At 36.5% G+C, this 16,782-nt stretch overlaps 3 protein-coding genes across 4 annotated transcripts; 2 read left to right on the forward strand and 1 right to left on the reverse strand.

Moving 5' to 3' along the window:
* Positions 1-3,567: 3,567 nt before the first annotated feature.
* Positions 3,568-9,525, forward strand: LOC105794663 (RNA-binding motif protein 25). Of its 2 annotated transcripts, none has more exons than XM_052628510.1 (7): positions 3,568-4,203; positions 5,318-5,588; positions 5,699-5,842; positions 6,590-7,010; positions 7,194-7,874; positions 7,964-8,547; positions 9,051-9,525. In XM_052628510.1, the coding sequence occupies exons 1-7, from the start codon at positions 3,719-3,721 to the stop codon at positions 9,300-9,302; spliced, it is 2,838 nt and encodes a 945-aa protein (XP_052484470.1). In that variant the 5' UTR covers positions 3,568-3,718; the 3' UTR covers positions 9,303-9,525. The 2 variants fall into 2 exon arrangements, with proteins under 2 accessions (XP_052484470.1, XP_012479407.1); XM_012623953.2 differs by having other exon boundaries at positions 3,568-4,199; positions 5,341-5,588.
* A 1,153-nt stretch (positions 9,526-10,678) lies between these two features.
* On the forward strand, positions 10,679-13,276 carry LOC105795956 (probable serine/threonine-protein kinase PBL22). Its single transcript, XM_012625604.2, has 8 exons — positions 10,679-11,324; positions 11,439-11,480; positions 11,578-11,679; positions 11,763-11,870; positions 12,216-12,434; positions 12,503-12,618; positions 12,700-12,960; positions 13,049-13,276. The coding sequence occupies exons 1-8, from the start codon at positions 10,679-10,681 to the stop codon at positions 13,274-13,276; spliced, it is 1,722 nt and encodes a 573-aa protein (XP_012481058.2).
* A 49-nt stretch (positions 13,277-13,325) lies between these two features.
* LOC105794664 (U-box domain-containing protein 19) lies at positions 13,326-15,800 on the reverse strand. The gene has a single exon (XM_012623956.2). It carries the CDS (start codon positions 15,717-15,719, stop codon positions 13,659-13,661), a length of 2,061 nt encoding a protein of 686 aa, XP_012479410.1. The 5' UTR covers positions 15,720-15,800; the 3' UTR covers positions 13,326-13,658.
* Positions 15,801-16,782: the final 982 nt, after the last annotated feature.

Genomic DNA, 16,782 nt, shown 5'->3' on the forward strand with positions numbered 1-16,782 from the left:
TGAATCAACCGGGCATCAACTCGATTATGGAAATTACAAAAATATCTTTCCATAATTAAAATAAGTTATTTGAGAGTATTTTAATCTTTTTATTTAAAAAAACCCCCAAAAAATTGAATGTGATTGGATTAGAACCCATGTTGTTTATATTAACAAAATATTTATCACTATGTCAAAGCTCTAATGTAACACCCCTAACCCGAATCTGTCCCTGGAACAGGGTTACGGAGCATTACCGGAGTTTACAAATCAAACAGACAGAAAATGAAAACATTTCATATCATATAGCATTCATGTCAAAAACCAATCAAAATCATACATATTGTCCCTTATATGAGCCCTCAATGCCCAAATTACGCATTAGAAACAAATCGGGACTAAATCAGGAACGCAAAAAATTTTTCGGAAACATTTAAAATTATCAACACTGTAGGGGTCACACGATTGTGTCACCTGGCCATGGGTCACACACGGTTGAGACACACGCCCGTGTCTCTGTCCGTGTGGACGGAAATAGACCATTTTACAAGCCATATTTCTCACACAATTTGGTGTCAACCTACAATCAACATTATGCATATCAACAAGCCATGATTAGGCATCCAAAACAAGCCAAATTAAGTGGCTAATCTCAACATATTACATATAGGCCAACATTAACCAGAATACCTATACATGCCATTATAATCAAAATCAAAACATCTGAAAGTACCGATAGAACCAATGGATAGTGTGAGATAGCTCTGACAAGTTTCCAACCCGATCGAGCTTTCGATAATATGTAAAGCAAGGGAAAAACAACTACGTAAGCAATGGATACTTAGTAAGCTCGTATAAACTTTAAACATAACATTCCATTTCATCAATGAACTTTATAGATTAAATATAAACCTATACCAATGCTTCAAGATTTGTCAACTACATAACCATCAACTTATAAATGAGTAAGTCTATCAACATCATGTATATATTTCATTCCTAACTTAATAAGATTTTATAAACATTATACACCATCATTAACCTTTTCATAGAACTATGAATTACTTCCTTTACTTACTTTCCATTCCACTTAGTAAGCATAAACTTAAATAACAACATCAACTCACCGATTAGTATATTTATTCGCATCATAGGTAAGTTCATCCATAACATACGCAATTTCTTATATATAAGTACATCTTTCAATTCATCAATCCTTTTTTCGTCATATCACACTTCAATAAAGAACTTACTGTTTCATTACCTTTTCTTACCCGTTTCATTTGTATAATACCGATATAAGCATAAACATCAATCATGATCTCAAGCTTGACATAAGCTTAATCACCATTTCAATACATAAGTTAGTGCATTTAAGTATACAACTTATTTGGAGTCAATCACATGATAAACCATTTTATAAGAAAATTTACCTTTTGAATCATACCACTTTTCATGAACATAAGCATATTCCCACTTTTGTCATTTACCATTTCATTGTATATCATTAATATTAAACATGATATAGTGTAACCATAAGCTTAGTATAAACCTAAGCATCATCCAAAATCTCAACTATTGAATTCATTTATGTTTAGATCAATATTCAATAAATAACAAATTTTTCAAAATTCATTAAACAGGTTACTTTATTGAGATTTTTCATTCGAAGAACGACTTAGGATAAGAGTATATCATCAACAGAAGCTCATAGAGCTGGTCCACCAAAACACGCCAACAGAAGTTCATAAGAGTTGAACAGAAGCTCGTAAGAACTGGTCCACCCGAATTACGCCAAACAGAAAGTAAAATGCGAGAGTTCACAACAAATGCTGAACCCCGGTTTACTTGGGTAAAATGCTGATATCTCCCTCCAGTACCATCTCCACTCCAAACCCCCGTCATACACCAAATCACGAATATACTCAAATCCCGCATTCAATTCAAACTGAATATTAAATTCGATAATATATTTCCAACAATAGAACATATATATAATATCAAACACCAATTAATACAAATGTTAATTTTCAGAAATGTCAAAATACATGAATATTTTGATAATTTTCTATTAACATCGATTTTTCACTCCACCTTAATCTAATTTGAAGGAATAAGATTGGCCGAATGAAGCTTCAACAATAGCTTCCTGTTTTTAACATTCGGTTGAAAAGAAAATAATAATGGAAGATGCTAGAATTTTGTTTTATTTAATATACCTTTAATTACTCTTTTTACTAATATAACCTTTATAATACTTAAAATTACAAAATTGCCAAGCCACTATCGTCCACTAACACATTAATGGTCTAATTACCATATAAGGACTTCCACTTTAAAGTTCTATAGCTATTTAATACCTTTAGCTATTAGAACCTACCTTTTTCATTTTATACGATTTAGTCCTTTTAATTAATTAACTATAGAAATGTTAAAAATTTCAACGAAATTTTAATACCACCTTAATGACACTCCGTAAATATTTATAAAAGTATTTACGGCTCGATTTATAGAAACGAGGTCCTGATACCTCATTTTCTAAAACAACTTGAACTTAATAAATCGCTTATAAAACAAAAATCACTATATCAAAAACCTTTTTAAAATCACAATTAACTCGTAAATATTAAACATAATATTTACGAACTTACTCGTCAGATTTGGTGACCCTAAAACTACTGTTTCTAACACCACTGAAAAACGGGTTGTTACAACTAATCTACCATAAAATTTACATTTTAATCATATTATGTATATTCTATTATCCTCTATCAATTGTATATCTATATTGTTAGTCATTTACTAAATTGGTGTCATGAGTCAATCAAACACCAACTCAATTAGGGAAATTTAAAAATGTCGAACCATATCACACTCAATAACAATACCATGATAAACAATTACATTCATTTAGTATTCTCAACTTAATGTATTTATGTGTTTAAATTTCGTTTTAATCTATTTTTTCATTTTAATATAGTACATATTTCACATGTTATTATTAATTAGTTTCAAACCATACGTTCCATTATTTATTGTATATCATTTTGAACATATCATTGTGTTCTAAGTTCGTGGTTTCCACACGCACAGCGTATGATAGGATTTCTAGTTATTAATTAGTTTCAAACCATATGTTTCATTATTTATTATATATTATTTTAAATACATTTTGTGTTCTAACTTTATGGTTTTCATGCGTAGTATAGGATTCCTAATATTATTTTAAATAAAAATATTAAAGTATTTTATTTTATAATCGTAGACATAACATATATATATTTTAGTTACCGTTTGTATTATGTGTAATGTATTTATATTTTTTATGATTCGTATTAATAATAGTATTATTTTTAAATTAAACAAAGTAAATTAAAAATAGACATATTCATAAATATATGGTAACAATAATATGAAAATTACCAAATTAAATTTAAGTTAAAAAATAAAAATGCATGTATAGATTTTTTTTTTCCCAATGAAAAAGCGCGAACCGAAACTATAATCATGCTACCGCAAGCAGGAAATTTTGTCCCTTAACGTTCACGCGCTTCCTCCATTTCTTTCTCTAATGTTGTATATATAGGTTTAGGGCACATAGATTACATTAACTGAGCATTGGATTTTGATTTGAAGTTCTATAATAAAATAAAAAAAAATCTAAGAAAATTATTTTAGAAGTAATAAAATTCTTTGAAAACCTTTACTGAATTCATCGCTTCGATCTCTTCCTAGTTCAATGGCCGAATCTACCTCGTCTCCAGCCGCCCTAGACACAACCAATTCCCAATCTAAACCCGACTCCGATAATCCTAATCCACTACCAACCCAACCCGATCCATCTCCTTCCTCTACCGTATCAACACAGCTCCAACCAAACCCTAACCCTAACGCCCCCCTGGTATCTCCTCAGCCTCCTCCCGCCGTTCCTTCCTACTCGACTCCTCCACCGCCGATCTCCGGAGCTGCCACAGCCGTCCCCCCGGCGCCTCCTTCGTTCCGTCCGGTCCCGCAGTTTTCGCCGTTACCGAATTTTCAACCTCCTGGCTTGCAGCCGCCCGGCGTGAGTTCGGCTCCTGGTTCTATTCCGCCGCCGTTGATGCAGTACCAGGTGCCTGCGGGTCAGGTTCCGAATCCTGCTCTTAGACCGTTTGCTCCGATTCCAAATGGGTATGCAGCGCTACCGGGAGCTGTTCCTCCGGGCACCATGCCTCCTCCGGGTGGGTTATTCCTTCCTTTTTTTAAGTGGGTGCATAATTGTGAATTCAATTCAAGGGTTGTTCTTTAATCTGATTATTTGTACCATTAAGTTGATTATTGATTATTCATATGTATGTACATGTGTTTATTTCTTTGCTGTATTGTTTTTTTCCTGGTGCAATTGTTATGAATGTGCTGATAATATGCCTTAAGTGAGGGATTGAGTAATGAGGAATTTTGGGAGTGATATAGAAAAAAGGGGCACAGATGAGATGTTTTGTCCTGCAGTGTCTTTGATTGAGTACGGGTGAGAAATGTTGGAAAGGCTTCAATTCAAAATTGCTTAGAGAGACCCACTTCTATTTGGTATGCCTTAATTGCATTTGGAGTTAGAAAAGAAATGCAGATTTTAAATATCATTTTCAAGTTTAAAACCACCTAGAATTTTAATGGTCATGTGTGAAAAAAGGTGTAGACGAATTTGATAGCTTCATAATTGTGCCATTTTGTTCTAAATCATATCGCACTCTGTCGTGTTCATTTTTAGTAGGCTGTATACTTTCTGGTAGTTATAAGGATAATTTCCCATTCATGGGTTTATGAATTGCCAGCAGCAGACCATGTTAACAACTGAGTGCTCCTTGGCTTTGTATTCTAAGGTATCACAATCCTCCCAGTTACATTTTTTCTTTCTCGTTCTCTCCTCTTTGTGTTTTTTCCTGTGGCACTTGGGCTCTAACAGTTGAGATAAATCTAAATGGTGAAATATGAAACTAGAATTTTGTGTTAAATAATTCATTTGCAAGCATGAGATGCTGGAAGTCTCATGTTATCCAATCTACAAATTTGTGCAATTGGTGCATGGGATAAGGCTATTAACGAATGGATGTCTAAGGTAAGTGCACTCTACACAGTCATGATTATGAATTCGATGCTATTCTCTTGATGTTTCCTTCAGGTTTGCTATTCAGCTGGTGATAGTTGCCATGCCTGTGGTGCCATCTCTTTATAGTTTTAATGTGTGGTAAAATCATTTAATTATTCTTTTAGAAGCTTTTTTCCTTGTAAGAGTGCTTAGTTACATTGAAAACATTTATCTGTGTTTATTCTGTTAACTTGCTCTGATATGTTTGCATAGATATTTGTTTTCTGTTTATGCAGGACTTCTCCGCTATCCCTCTCCTTACCCAGCAATGATTCGGCCTGCATTCCCTCCACGCCCACCTGGAGCTATTGGTGTGATGCCAACAGTTTCACGGCCTCCTGTTCCTGGTGCTCGCCCAATTATTCCTCCTGTCATTAGACCAGCTGTTCCTAATGTTACTCCAACAGAGAAACCACAAACAACAGTTTATATTGGCAAGATAGCACCAACAGTGGACAACGACTTCATGCTCTCTCTTCTTCGTGTGGGTTATTATTATTATGTGCTTTCTTTTTTTCATTTTTTAAGTAGCTTTGTTTATGTTTATCTGCGAGTTTTGGCTTTATATAATGTTATTATTACACCTTCTTGAAGCTTTGTGGACCTGTCAAGAGTTGGAAACGCCCCTCTAATGGGACACCAAAAGCATTTGGGCTTTGTGATTTTGAGTCTGCTGAAGGGGTTCTTCGTGCAGTGCGCCTACTTAGCAAATTTAATATTGATGGACAAGAACTAGTGGTGAGTACTCTTTATTATCCTTTTTGATCCCCCATGATTGTCTTGAAAAATTTTTTCTGTTCTAAAATGTGATCAGGTTCAAGTCTTAATTCACTATGATTTAAAATCATGAAGGTTAAACTATTATTGCATTTCATTTACGTGACAAACTGTTGAGTTTATTTTGGAAATTTAGAAATTGAATGTAATTGAACTACTATCTTTTACTGTACTTTAAAATAAGTGTATCTTATAACCTGAATTATGTATAAAAGCAAAATATAAAATTGAAGTATGATGGATGATATTTGAACATGGTAAAAAATAATTGTCAATAACATTAAGGTGTAAGATAGATTTGAGCTTTTCTGGTGCATATGTTTCATTATGATCTATACTCTAGTATATTGCCTAACTCCATTTCTGAATGCTCTTTGATGTTTTTTTTTCACTTTAAAATTGTTTCCAATGGTCACTTTAGAGATTTGGAGAAGATAAGGAGGAGATAGGCATTTCTAAGTACATAAATGCCGGTAAATGGAAGTTTTATGCTTTTTTTTACCAGAAAATGACTTGTTTTAGGTTGGTTAAATGTTCTATGGAGATATGGTAGGTGAACAGATGAATTAAGTGGGAGTCTTTAAGTAATATTATTCAGTCTGTGAGCTGATGCTTCTGTTTGAATGATTTAGTTCTGCCTGTGGTTACTTTTGTCTTTCTTATCTTGTTTCAATGATTTGATTTTGCACTTAATTGTATGGTTAACAGGTAAACGTTAGTCAAGCAACAAAGGAATATCTGGAGAAGTATGTTGAAAAGAAAACTGAAAATGCAAAGAAACTAAATGAACCTCCATCTGCAGAGTCTGAGAAGGAAGGTGAAAATGCAGTAGGTGATGTGAAGAATGAATCTTCAACAACTTCTGTGGAGGATCCAAAGAAGAACAGTGACAGTGGCAACAGAGAAAATATTATGGACATTGCCAACTCTGGCATTGTCACTGATGAAGACCGTGAGGCTGATCGAGATGCTTCAGAGAAGCTTGCTGGCATGATTGAGGAGAGGTTAAAGACCAATCCTCTCCCACCACCTCCTCCACAAACTGCTCCTGATGGTTCTGGGAAATCAAATTCAGATTTGCCTGCTAAATCAAGGGATGGGAACTCTGATATTGATTTAATGAGAAATGGTGAGTTTTTGCAGCTGCATCTTTGTGGTTTTGTTGATCTCTTTGTTGTCTTTACCATGCCATGTCAACAAAAAATATATATGGAAGTCCTTAAATTGTAAGGAGAATCACACTGGAGGAAATAGTGATACTAATTATTTTTCAAAGATAGGAGATTTTGATATTGAGTACATAATTTTGCAGATGGAGCTGAAGGTAAAAATGATGATGAGACTACCAGTGAGAGCAAAGCGACAACTGAAAATGATCGACCTGAGACAAGCTCACCTGATCGTAGATATGATAGGAGTAGAGACAGAGAGCAAGATCTTAAGAGGGACAAGGAGCGTGAAATTGAAAGATTAGAAAGAGAAACAGAGCGTGAAAGGATGAGAAAAGAGAGGGAACAGAGAAGGAAGATTGAGGAGGCAGAGCGTGAGTATGAAAAATTTCTTAGAGACTGGGAGCAAAGAGAAAAGGATAAGGAGAAGCAGAGACAGTATGAGAAGGAGAGGGAGAAAGAGAGGGAGCGCAAACGAAAGAAGGAGATTCGCTATGATGAAGAAGATGATGACGATGAAGATTCAAGAAAAAGGCTGCGTAGGAGTGTTTTGGAGGAAAAGAGGAGGAAGAGATTGCGGGAGAAGGAGGATGACTTGGCTGATAGACTCAAAGAAGAGAAAGAAATTGCTGAGGCCAAGAAAAGGGCAGAGGAGGAGCAGCTGCAATTGCAGCAGCAACGAGATGCGTTAAAGCTTTTGTCTGGTCGCTTTGCAAATGGAGCTGCAAAGAACGTGTTGGCTGAAGAACCTAGCACTGAAAGCAAAGATAAGGCAGTTGAACAGCATTATGAGCGCGAATCAAGTCATGAAAACCAGATATCTGGTATTTGTTCATTTCTCCCCTTAATTTATTTGTAGTGTTCATCTCATTTTATTTATTTTTCTGAAATGAACTACGTTTGTATATGATAGGTGATGGGAATATGCAAAATGGTTCAGTTGATGAATCAAATGTGGCCTTTGTTTCTGCATCAGATACACGGCAGAGTGGGAATGCACCGAGGAAGTTAGGTTTTGGTCTTGTTGGATCTGGAAAGCGGACTACTGTCCCATCTGTTTTCCATGAGGAGGAAGATGATGATGCACAGAAGGAGAAGAAAATGAGGCCCCTGGTTCCCATTGATTACTCTACTGAGGAACTGCAGGCTGTCCAACCTGGCGCACCAGCACCAAATCTGGTTGCAGCTGCTGAATTTGCAAAGCGAATATCAAATGTTAACACTAAAGAGGAAAAGTCTGATGCAGAAAGAGAGCGAAGCAGACGTTCTTATGATAAATCTAGTAGGGATAAAGATCGTAATAATGAGGACAGTCGCAACAGAGATGAGAGCAAAGAGAAGATCCCTGATCGGGATAGAGACAGGGAACATGGACAGGATAAGGTGAAAACAACAGATAACCAGAAGCTTTTGGATGCCAAACAACTAATTGATATGATTCCAAAGACCAAGGAGGAACTATTTTCATACGAGATAAACTGGAATGTGTATGATCAGGTAATCATCTTTTCACATGTCCTTTTTCAAACTGTTAGTTTTGAGAAACATCTATCCTCTGGTCAGAATTAACTGGTTAACATAGTGCCTAATGTTAACTTTATTATAGCAGTATAATCAATTCAACACCCAAATGCATTCCACATGTTCTTAGTCCTTGGCATACACAAAACTAACGTGAATATTGCTGTATCTATATTTCTCTCCTGCATTTGTTGGAAATAATCATCTCTGGGCAGCTTTCTTCACCTTATAATTTTACTTATAGTCAGTTCATTGTACATGCAAATTATATGGTGTTCCAAAACTATAGTTTTGTAATTAAGTTATCATCTTGATCAAAATAATGAGAAATAGAATGTTTTGTCTTAAAGGATTTTCAGAATTCTGTGATGCAGAATTGTCTGGTCTTTTCAATGTAGAAAATTGTAATTAGTCTGTATCTATATTTCCTAGACTGTAATTCTGAGATGGTACTCTTTTGTTTTGGTGCATTTGTACAGCATGCATTGCATGAGAGAATGAGACCCTGGATCTCAAAGAAAATTACGGAGTTTTTGGGAGAAGAAGAGAAAACTCTGGTTGATTACATCGTGTCGGGTACTCAGGAACATGTTAAGGCTTCCCAAATGCTGGAGCTGCTGCAGTCTATATTAGATGAAGAAGCGGAGATGTTTGTGCTTAAGATGTGGAGGATGCTGATATTTGAGATTAAAAAAGTAGAAACTGGCCTGGCTTTGCGGTCGAGATCCTGATCTAACATTCTTGTGACGCCGTGGGTCCCTGTGTTGGTGCAGGACTGAGATTTTGATTGCATGGTTATTAGTCACCGTCGGGGGAAGTCATCGATATCTTTTCTTTTAGGCCCTCTGTTATTTGAAGAACTAAATGTAGATTGAACTAGGGAATAGGCTTGTTGAGTTTGTATTACTTTTCTAAGCACAATATTAGTCAATATTAACCCTTTTTCTTTTTTCTTCTGCTGCTTTCGAACTGTTTTTTTGACCGCTCTCAATGAAGAGCAGTATTGACATTACTCTCTTCCATTTTGGCTACCACAGATGATTCATGTCCCACTACTTAAGGTGGCTTTTTTCTTAAACATCCGTTTTCCCATCTCTCCTCTACCATGATCAGAATTGAGATATACTTGTATGTTAAATATAATGATTGATTTATTGAAGAATGTACTTTTTGTTATGCAATCAGCAACTTGGGAAATGAGAATATACAGTCTCGATGAGCTAAAACAAGGACCCAATAGCAATTTCTGAAATTAAAAACTGTAACAGATGCAATTAATCAACCTGAATTAGAATTCGAGTGAAATAGGTTTTCATTTTTTCAGTCTCTATCGAGTCAAGCAGTCTCAATTCAACAGTGATTAATAGCTGGATAAACTGAACTTATGCCGTTTCCAGATTGGCATTTTGGCATCACTTAACAGAACACCCTCTGACTCAATCCTTTGTAATCAAGCTTTGGGTCAACTCATTGAAGAGAAACAACATTCACTTCTCATTCTCCTTCAATGTTTTTTTCAACTCTCTTATCTTAACCAAGCAGGACCCGAACCGGTTCAATTTACTATTTTTAAAGATAATAAAATATTCCATTATGGACATCTGGTATCAAAGTTTTGTAATTGGGTCAATAACTTGGAAGACAAAACTATAAAATGACAATGAAAAAAGTGTGTTCATCCATTTCCATTGTAATCCAAGCCGGCTACCACCACCATTTCTTTAATCATAAATTATGGTGTTGAATTAAACTTTATTTGGACAATGTGTTAACCCTTCTTCGAAAATCAGCATATTATAAAATAAAATAAAAATGATACTGGAAATGTCTGTTAATCAAATTCCATTTCTTCCAAGACATTTGGCACCTTGTGTACATCCATTGCTCTAGTCATTCCAATACTCTTGTATAACCATTCAACTACAGTTCAATATTATTATATAAATTTTATTCACATTTATGATTCCAATATCATCTCTTTGGTTTCCCTGTGACACACAGATTCCAGTTTCACCTCAACATTTATTCCAAGTGAAAAAAGATTTGGTCTTTTCTTTAATAACTGTGGGCATATCAGTATTTTAATTCATCCTTATTTTCAGTTCAAATGGGCATGGATTTAGCATTTCCCTTCATGAATGTCTTTGTTTTGTTTGCCACACTTGATTTTGCTTTTTCTCTGGGTTCAGTAGGTAATTGCATTCTTGATATTAAAAACCCTTCCCCCACCACGGAGCCAAATTGCGAATTAGGCAATTGGGGTGGGTTCATCAATAGCAGTTGCTGTGGAGGAGCCTTTGAACAATACCTTCTTGCACTTGGGCGGCGAGCAAGCCTTACAAAAGCCATTTACTTGAATTCCACGCAACAAAGCAACTGCTTAACAGCAATGGCGAGCTTCGAGAAAGATGTATACGGCTGTGGTATTCAGAAGCTAACAAGTGGAGCCAGCAGCTGTTCGGACTATACCATCACCGATGTTATTGATAAGCTAGGAGATAGATTCCGAAACTTTCAAGAAGATTGTAAGGTGTTAGGCACCGGTGGTGTAGTGGAACATTTGTGCAATTCATGTTTGAGAAGATGGGAAGAGATTAATGGATCATCAGACTATAAACAGCAACCTGCTAGTGAGGATGATGATGATATATGTAGATTTGCAGCATTGGTATCCATGATAAGCAATAGAGTTGAGGATGAGAACTGGGTCTATGCAGTCTTTCAATGCCTCAGAGGAAGTGCTTTTTCCTTGGGTAATCACATTTTTCAATGTAAATTGCAATAGATCAATATAACTATGCATATGTGCTCACTTCATGATTCAGTTCACTTTTTATTTTATGAATCTCCTTCCTTGTGACTTGCAGATGAACATGAAGGCACAGCTAACGGTAATATCCATAAAAGAGGTAATCTCAACAACAACCATCAGCAGTCTGAGTTTGAAGTGTCGATGTTTTAACGTAATTATTAATCGGATGTGTATAATTTTGTTGGTCATAATAGGTTTTTGGGTTTTAATTGGTGGATTAGCAGGAGCATTGATAATAGTAGTCATTGCTACATGGATCTGCTACAGAAAAAGGAAAGAACAAAGCCTGGGAAAAGGTAGCTTTTCTGCAAAATTTTTCAATCTGCCTAAGAACAGATTACTAATCAACATTGCTCATCATCGTCTTCTTATTCTACAGAATCGGATTTCTCCGAGAATGCTGGCTCTCAGAAGATTTCAATCAAAGAACTTTATTCAGCAACAAACTATTTCAATGCATCAAACTTCATTGGCCAAGGCATAGCTGGTTAGACCCTAACTAATATTCAGTATTTAGGAATCTAAATTGAGTTCGAAAAGCATGAAAAAGGATTGTTTTTTGAACGGTAAACAATGTTTTCAAAGAACAACCACAGACGCATTGACACTGTAAGTAAAAGTGTAAAACAGGGTTGATGCTGATTAACATTGAGAAGCCATTGTTGTATTTGTGTATTGCACCTAAGAACACCATTTTATGGATACGTACGAAGTCCTGGGACAAAATTCTTAGAATCCTAATGTTTGACATAGAAAATAAGCACAAGAGCCTTTTACTTTTAGTTCCTTCAAATGCCGATCTTGGATCCTGATCTCATTCAGTTATGACCAGGAAAAGTATACAAGGGTCTTCTCTCAAATGGTCAGTACGTTGCGATTAAGCACATCATCAATGACGGACAGATAGAAACCTTCGTGAGGGAGGTCAGAAGCCTATCTCATATCAAGCATCCGAATCTTGTAGCTTTGGTTGGCTATTGTGAGAATGAAGATGAATGCTTCCTAGTCTATGAACTGTGCCATCATGGGAACCTATCAGAGTGGCTATATGGTATGTGGAATCAATGTGATTTACCGCTTTTGTTACAAAGAAACCACTCACACAAAGATATTGAACAGGGAAGGATAAAGGTCTTTCATGGATTCAAAGACTAAAGATTGCAATTGACAGTGCAAGGGGACTCTGGTTTCTCCACACTTACCCAGAAGGCAGCATTGTTCATCGTGATATCAAGGTACATTCAAGACAAAGGAATCTAATCTGTCATTAGTCTTCTCTGATCACGGTATATGATGGCGTTTTCATGTTTTGTCAGCCAACAAATATCCTAATCAATGATAAATTTCAAGCAAAACTAGCAGATTTCGGTTTGTCTAAAGTTATGGACATAGGCCAATCCCATGTGAGCTCAGAAGTGAGAGGAACGTTTGGTTATGTTGATCCCGAGTACCGTAGAAACCACCGTGTGAATGTCTCCGGGGATGTTTACAGTTTTGGTATAGTACTTCTTCAACTTTTTTCAGGGCAGAGGGTGCTTAATATGAATCTTCACAGACCATTGCCTCTAAGTAAAATGGTAACAACAATCTCTATCAAGTTTATATAATAGATGTCCATCCTTCCTATTACTAAGATCCCAAATGCATTTTTCTTTTACTTCTCAGGCAAAAGTACTCACCAGGGAAGGGGACACAACCAAGTTTGCAGACCCGAAACTTAATGGGGAATACTCGTTAGAAGCTTTCGACCTTGTGCTCAAGCTAGCTTTGTCATGCATAGGGATAAAGCAGGAAAGGCCATCCATGGAGCAGGTGGTGTTAAGACTACAAAAAGCACTTAATATCTCAATACAAGCAAAGCCAGTTGCATCCCGTGGAAAAATCATATACTAGAGCTCTAAAGAGGAGATACAAGAGACATAAGTCTTCATGTTTGTAGAGATTGTTTTAGATAAACTGTAGTAGCATAATCTTATTACTAACATGGAAAAAGGACACGTACAACACGGTTGAAGAAGTTTATACATGATACTCCAATACAACGAATGGAATGTGTTTTACATCATTGTATTACAGTCTTGCGACCTTATTATGAACAAACCCTAAAAAAAAATTGAAATGCTAAATTACTGTTGTTTTTCACTCAGCTTCATAAAAAAAGGCAGAAGCTGAGTGGATTAGCTCTTCAAAAAACCGAGCTAATAAAGGAAACAAGCAATGTACACACTTATCTGTATTTACATGGAAATATTTCAGGAATAAATTGGATTACGGATTACCATACGTGAACGAATTGTTCTCGGGGAAGAACTGGAGTCACTGAAGCTGAGGAGCTATTGTTTTCATAAAACTGGTGCAGAATCTTGATGATTGCACTGGCCTTTTTGCTAGCTCGAGATGTACCTTCACTAAGTTGGGAATACAAGGATCCCATAAGAGAAGGAATCTTCACCAAACGAGCAACCACATCTAGTCCGCCATTGACACACAGAGCCAACAGCATGGAAACGCAGTACTCCTTCCCTGTTCTTGAAGTGGAGGTATTTAAGATCCCTACTAACAATTGCAAGGCACCACGGCGTAAAATTGCGACTGTGCCATCAATTTTCTCTGCTAGAGTAGCTAAAATAGCTAGAGAATCAGTTACGAGATCTTCTCTTTCTGAATCTCTCAAAAGATTGAGCAACAAAGGAACAACCCCAGATGCAAGAACCCTCCAATGGTTCTCGGGATGCACTAGAAGCCCAAAAATAGCAACCAATGCATTCCTCTTGCAGTGATGGTTTTCATTCTTTACCAACTCCACTAATCCTGGAATAGCCTCTGGATTTTCACCGATCAGAACCCTGTTCTCCTCATCTGAAGCAAGATAAAACAACGTAGCAGCCGCATGTTGTTGAGCTTCAATTTTAAGTCCCTTTCTTAAAACATGGACGATCAGATCCAACCCTTCATTCTCCACTATAACACATTTGCCTTTTGAATGCTTGGAAAGATTCAAGAGCGCAGCAATGGAATTTTCTTGGGTGTTGGAATCTTCAGATAACAACAGCTTCAATAAATGTGGGATCGTGCCGGATTCAACCAAACAAGACCTGTTAAAAATGCTTGTTTTAGTAAGAACCCGAATCTCAAATGCCGCCTTGTTCATCTCTTCACGACTTCCATTAACAAGTTTGTTAATAAGAAAACCAGCCAACATCTTCATTGCACCTTCACCGGCTGAACTCCCGGCCATTACTGTCCTCGAAATATCACGATTCTTTCCCCTGGAAACTACGACTGGGATGCCGTTTTCAGCACAATATTGTTGGATCATCCCTTTCAAGACAAGATTGGGAACCAGTTCCGTACTGGTAAGCTTCTCGCCCGTCTTGGGACAAGTGGCATTCCCCGACCTGAGCCATTTTAAAATCGAACAACGGTCGTAGGTGTGGCCCGATGATAAAGTTACTGGATCCGACATCATTTCTAACGAGATCGGACACTTGAGATCATCAACATTGATTCCTTTCAGATCTTTGCTGATGTTGCTACACTGGCCATTGAGATGCTGACTTTCGAAGTCAACGGTGTCAAATATTACGCATCTGCAATAGCTCATGAATCCCATTAAGCTACACAGAAGCTCTAATTTTGTTATGTTTTCTCCATTGGAAAACTCGGTTCCGATTTCTGAATCCAAGAATTTCACTTCCTTGTTACAACTGCTCCATTTATGAATCCCCAGATAGTCCAAGATCCGTCTGATTTCAATCGGATCAGGTGCGATTCCTTCCTCGAAATGGTTCAGGATCCGCATGAGATCTTTCACGGCCTTTTTATCATCCGGGTCGGGCTCGAAAGAAGCTTTCCTAGCTTGCCTTATGATTAACTCAACCAAATCCTTGGCTTCATTTGACATGTCAACGGTTGAAAGAGGGAAAACATCCAGACCCGTCGCCAGGCCCCGGATCACGATCCGGAATTGGTTAGCAGCCCGATCCGAATTCACTAGCATCCACGCTCGAGTCCCGTCGCTTGTGCAGTCTTCCAGAAGGCATCGAATTTTCTGGAAAGTCAAATGGAGCTCGGAAAAGCTGAGGATGACCGGGTGAGCTAGATCCGGCGTCGTATCTCGGATCTCCTGGAGGAAAAGAAGAAGGTTCGCAATTTGTCGAAACGTTTCCCGCGCATTTCTCTGGTTGACGGAGAAAACCTTGGATTTGTAACTGCAAATGTCTCCACCAAGATCGATCAGCGAGTTTAGAAGAGTTGAAGGAGAAATGGAATCGCAGGGATGTATTGCCGGGTATGTCAGAATCCGGCGACCCGACCCACTCGATTTTTGGATCATTTACCAGATATTTCAAAAAAACAAAAACAAAGGAGATGGAAACAAAAAGTTCGATTTTGACTTTAGCGTTTAGATTTTTGAGTTTCTGATTTTGGCTTCAGGCGTCCGCCATATATAAAAGGAAGGAGAAAGGGACTTGGGAGATGTCGGCTTGGACACGTGTAATAACTTTGGCTGTACATGGCACGTGAAGATGAGAAAGGCTACTTCGTAGATAGTTTCGAGCAGTGGATAAGCAAATGGTGAGGTGGCACGTGGTCGTAAAATACGGTACGAAGGTACGTGATGAGAGGGAGCCGACATGGGATGGCTAATATAACGTGGAATTAAGCTAAAATAAATCATTTAGCCCTTTTTTATTATTTTTATTTTTTTAAAAAAATTTGGACTTGGTAATGAATTATTGTGAACCTAATTACACCAATTATTATCATTAAAAAATTGCACCATTATTAACACTATTGTATTTAGAATTATTTTATTATTTATATTATTATTTAAATGTATTGAGTTGGTGTGATGACACTCATCAATCATACCTTAATTCAGGTTATAAAATTATAAAAGGTTTCTTATTTTATAAAATAAAAATGATATTATAAAGGTGCTTATGTCTTTTATATTTTTATATATAATCTAAAAATATACACAATAATGAAATTTAAACTTAAGACATTATGATTTTCAAGATATCAACTTTATCGTTTTAAATAAAATTTGATTTTATTATCATCATCAATTTTATAAATATATTTGTTGAATAATTTCTTACTCGCATCATGAGGGTGATCATAAATATGTGTTTAACTTAATTATTAGTATGTTTCTATTTTGATCGACTAGGTTCAAAAAAATTCTAATTTAATCATTAATACTATTGTCAAATGATTTTTTGTTCAATCCACTATCAAATCATTAACGAAATGCTGACGCGGCATTAACGATAACTAAATTAACCCTCTAATAATTACAGATTCTAGCAATTTGGTCTTAATTTTGAAATCTCTTAATCCAATTCTTAATGTTAATCGCCTCTCTTTGCTCCAACTTTTAGTTGTAATGA

This window comes from Gossypium raimondii, chromosome 3, assembly GCF_025698545.1.
Source record: "Gossypium raimondii isolate GPD5lz chromosome 3, ASM2569854v1, whole genome shotgun sequence".
NCBI classification, from domain to species: Eukaryota; Viridiplantae; Streptophyta; class Magnoliopsida; order Malvales; family Malvaceae; genus Gossypium; species Gossypium raimondii.

Bases quoted from the DNA above. Each gene is read 5' to 3' on its own strand.
- LOC105795956 (XM_012625604.2), top strand. From the start codon at position 10,679: ATGGGCATGGATTTAGCATTTCCCTTCATGAATGTCTTTGTTTTGTTT. The intron at 11,481-11,577 runs GTAATCTCAACA...TGGTCATAATAG, and splicing joins CGGTAATATCCATAAAAGAG to GTTTTTGGGTTTTAATTGGT. The intron at 11,680-11,762 runs GTAGCTTTTCTG...CTTATTCTACAG, and splicing joins AGAACAAAGCCTGGGAAAAG to AATCGGATTTCTCCGAGAAT.
- LOC105794663 (XM_052628510.1), top strand. From the start codon at position 3,719: ATGGCCGAATCTACCTCGTCTCCAGCCGCCCTAGACACAACCAATTCC. The intron at 5,843-6,589 runs GTGAGTACTCTT...TATGGTTAACAG, and splicing joins TTGATGGACAAGAACTAGTG to GTAAACGTTAGTCAAGCAAC. The intron at 7,011-7,193 runs GTGAGTTTTTGC...ATAATTTTGCAG, and splicing joins TATTGATTTAATGAGAAATG to ATGGAGCTGAAGGTAAAAAT.
- LOC105794664 (XM_012623956.2), bottom strand. From the start codon at position 15,719: ATGATCCAAAAATCGAGTGGGTCGGGTCGCCGGATTCTGACATACCCG.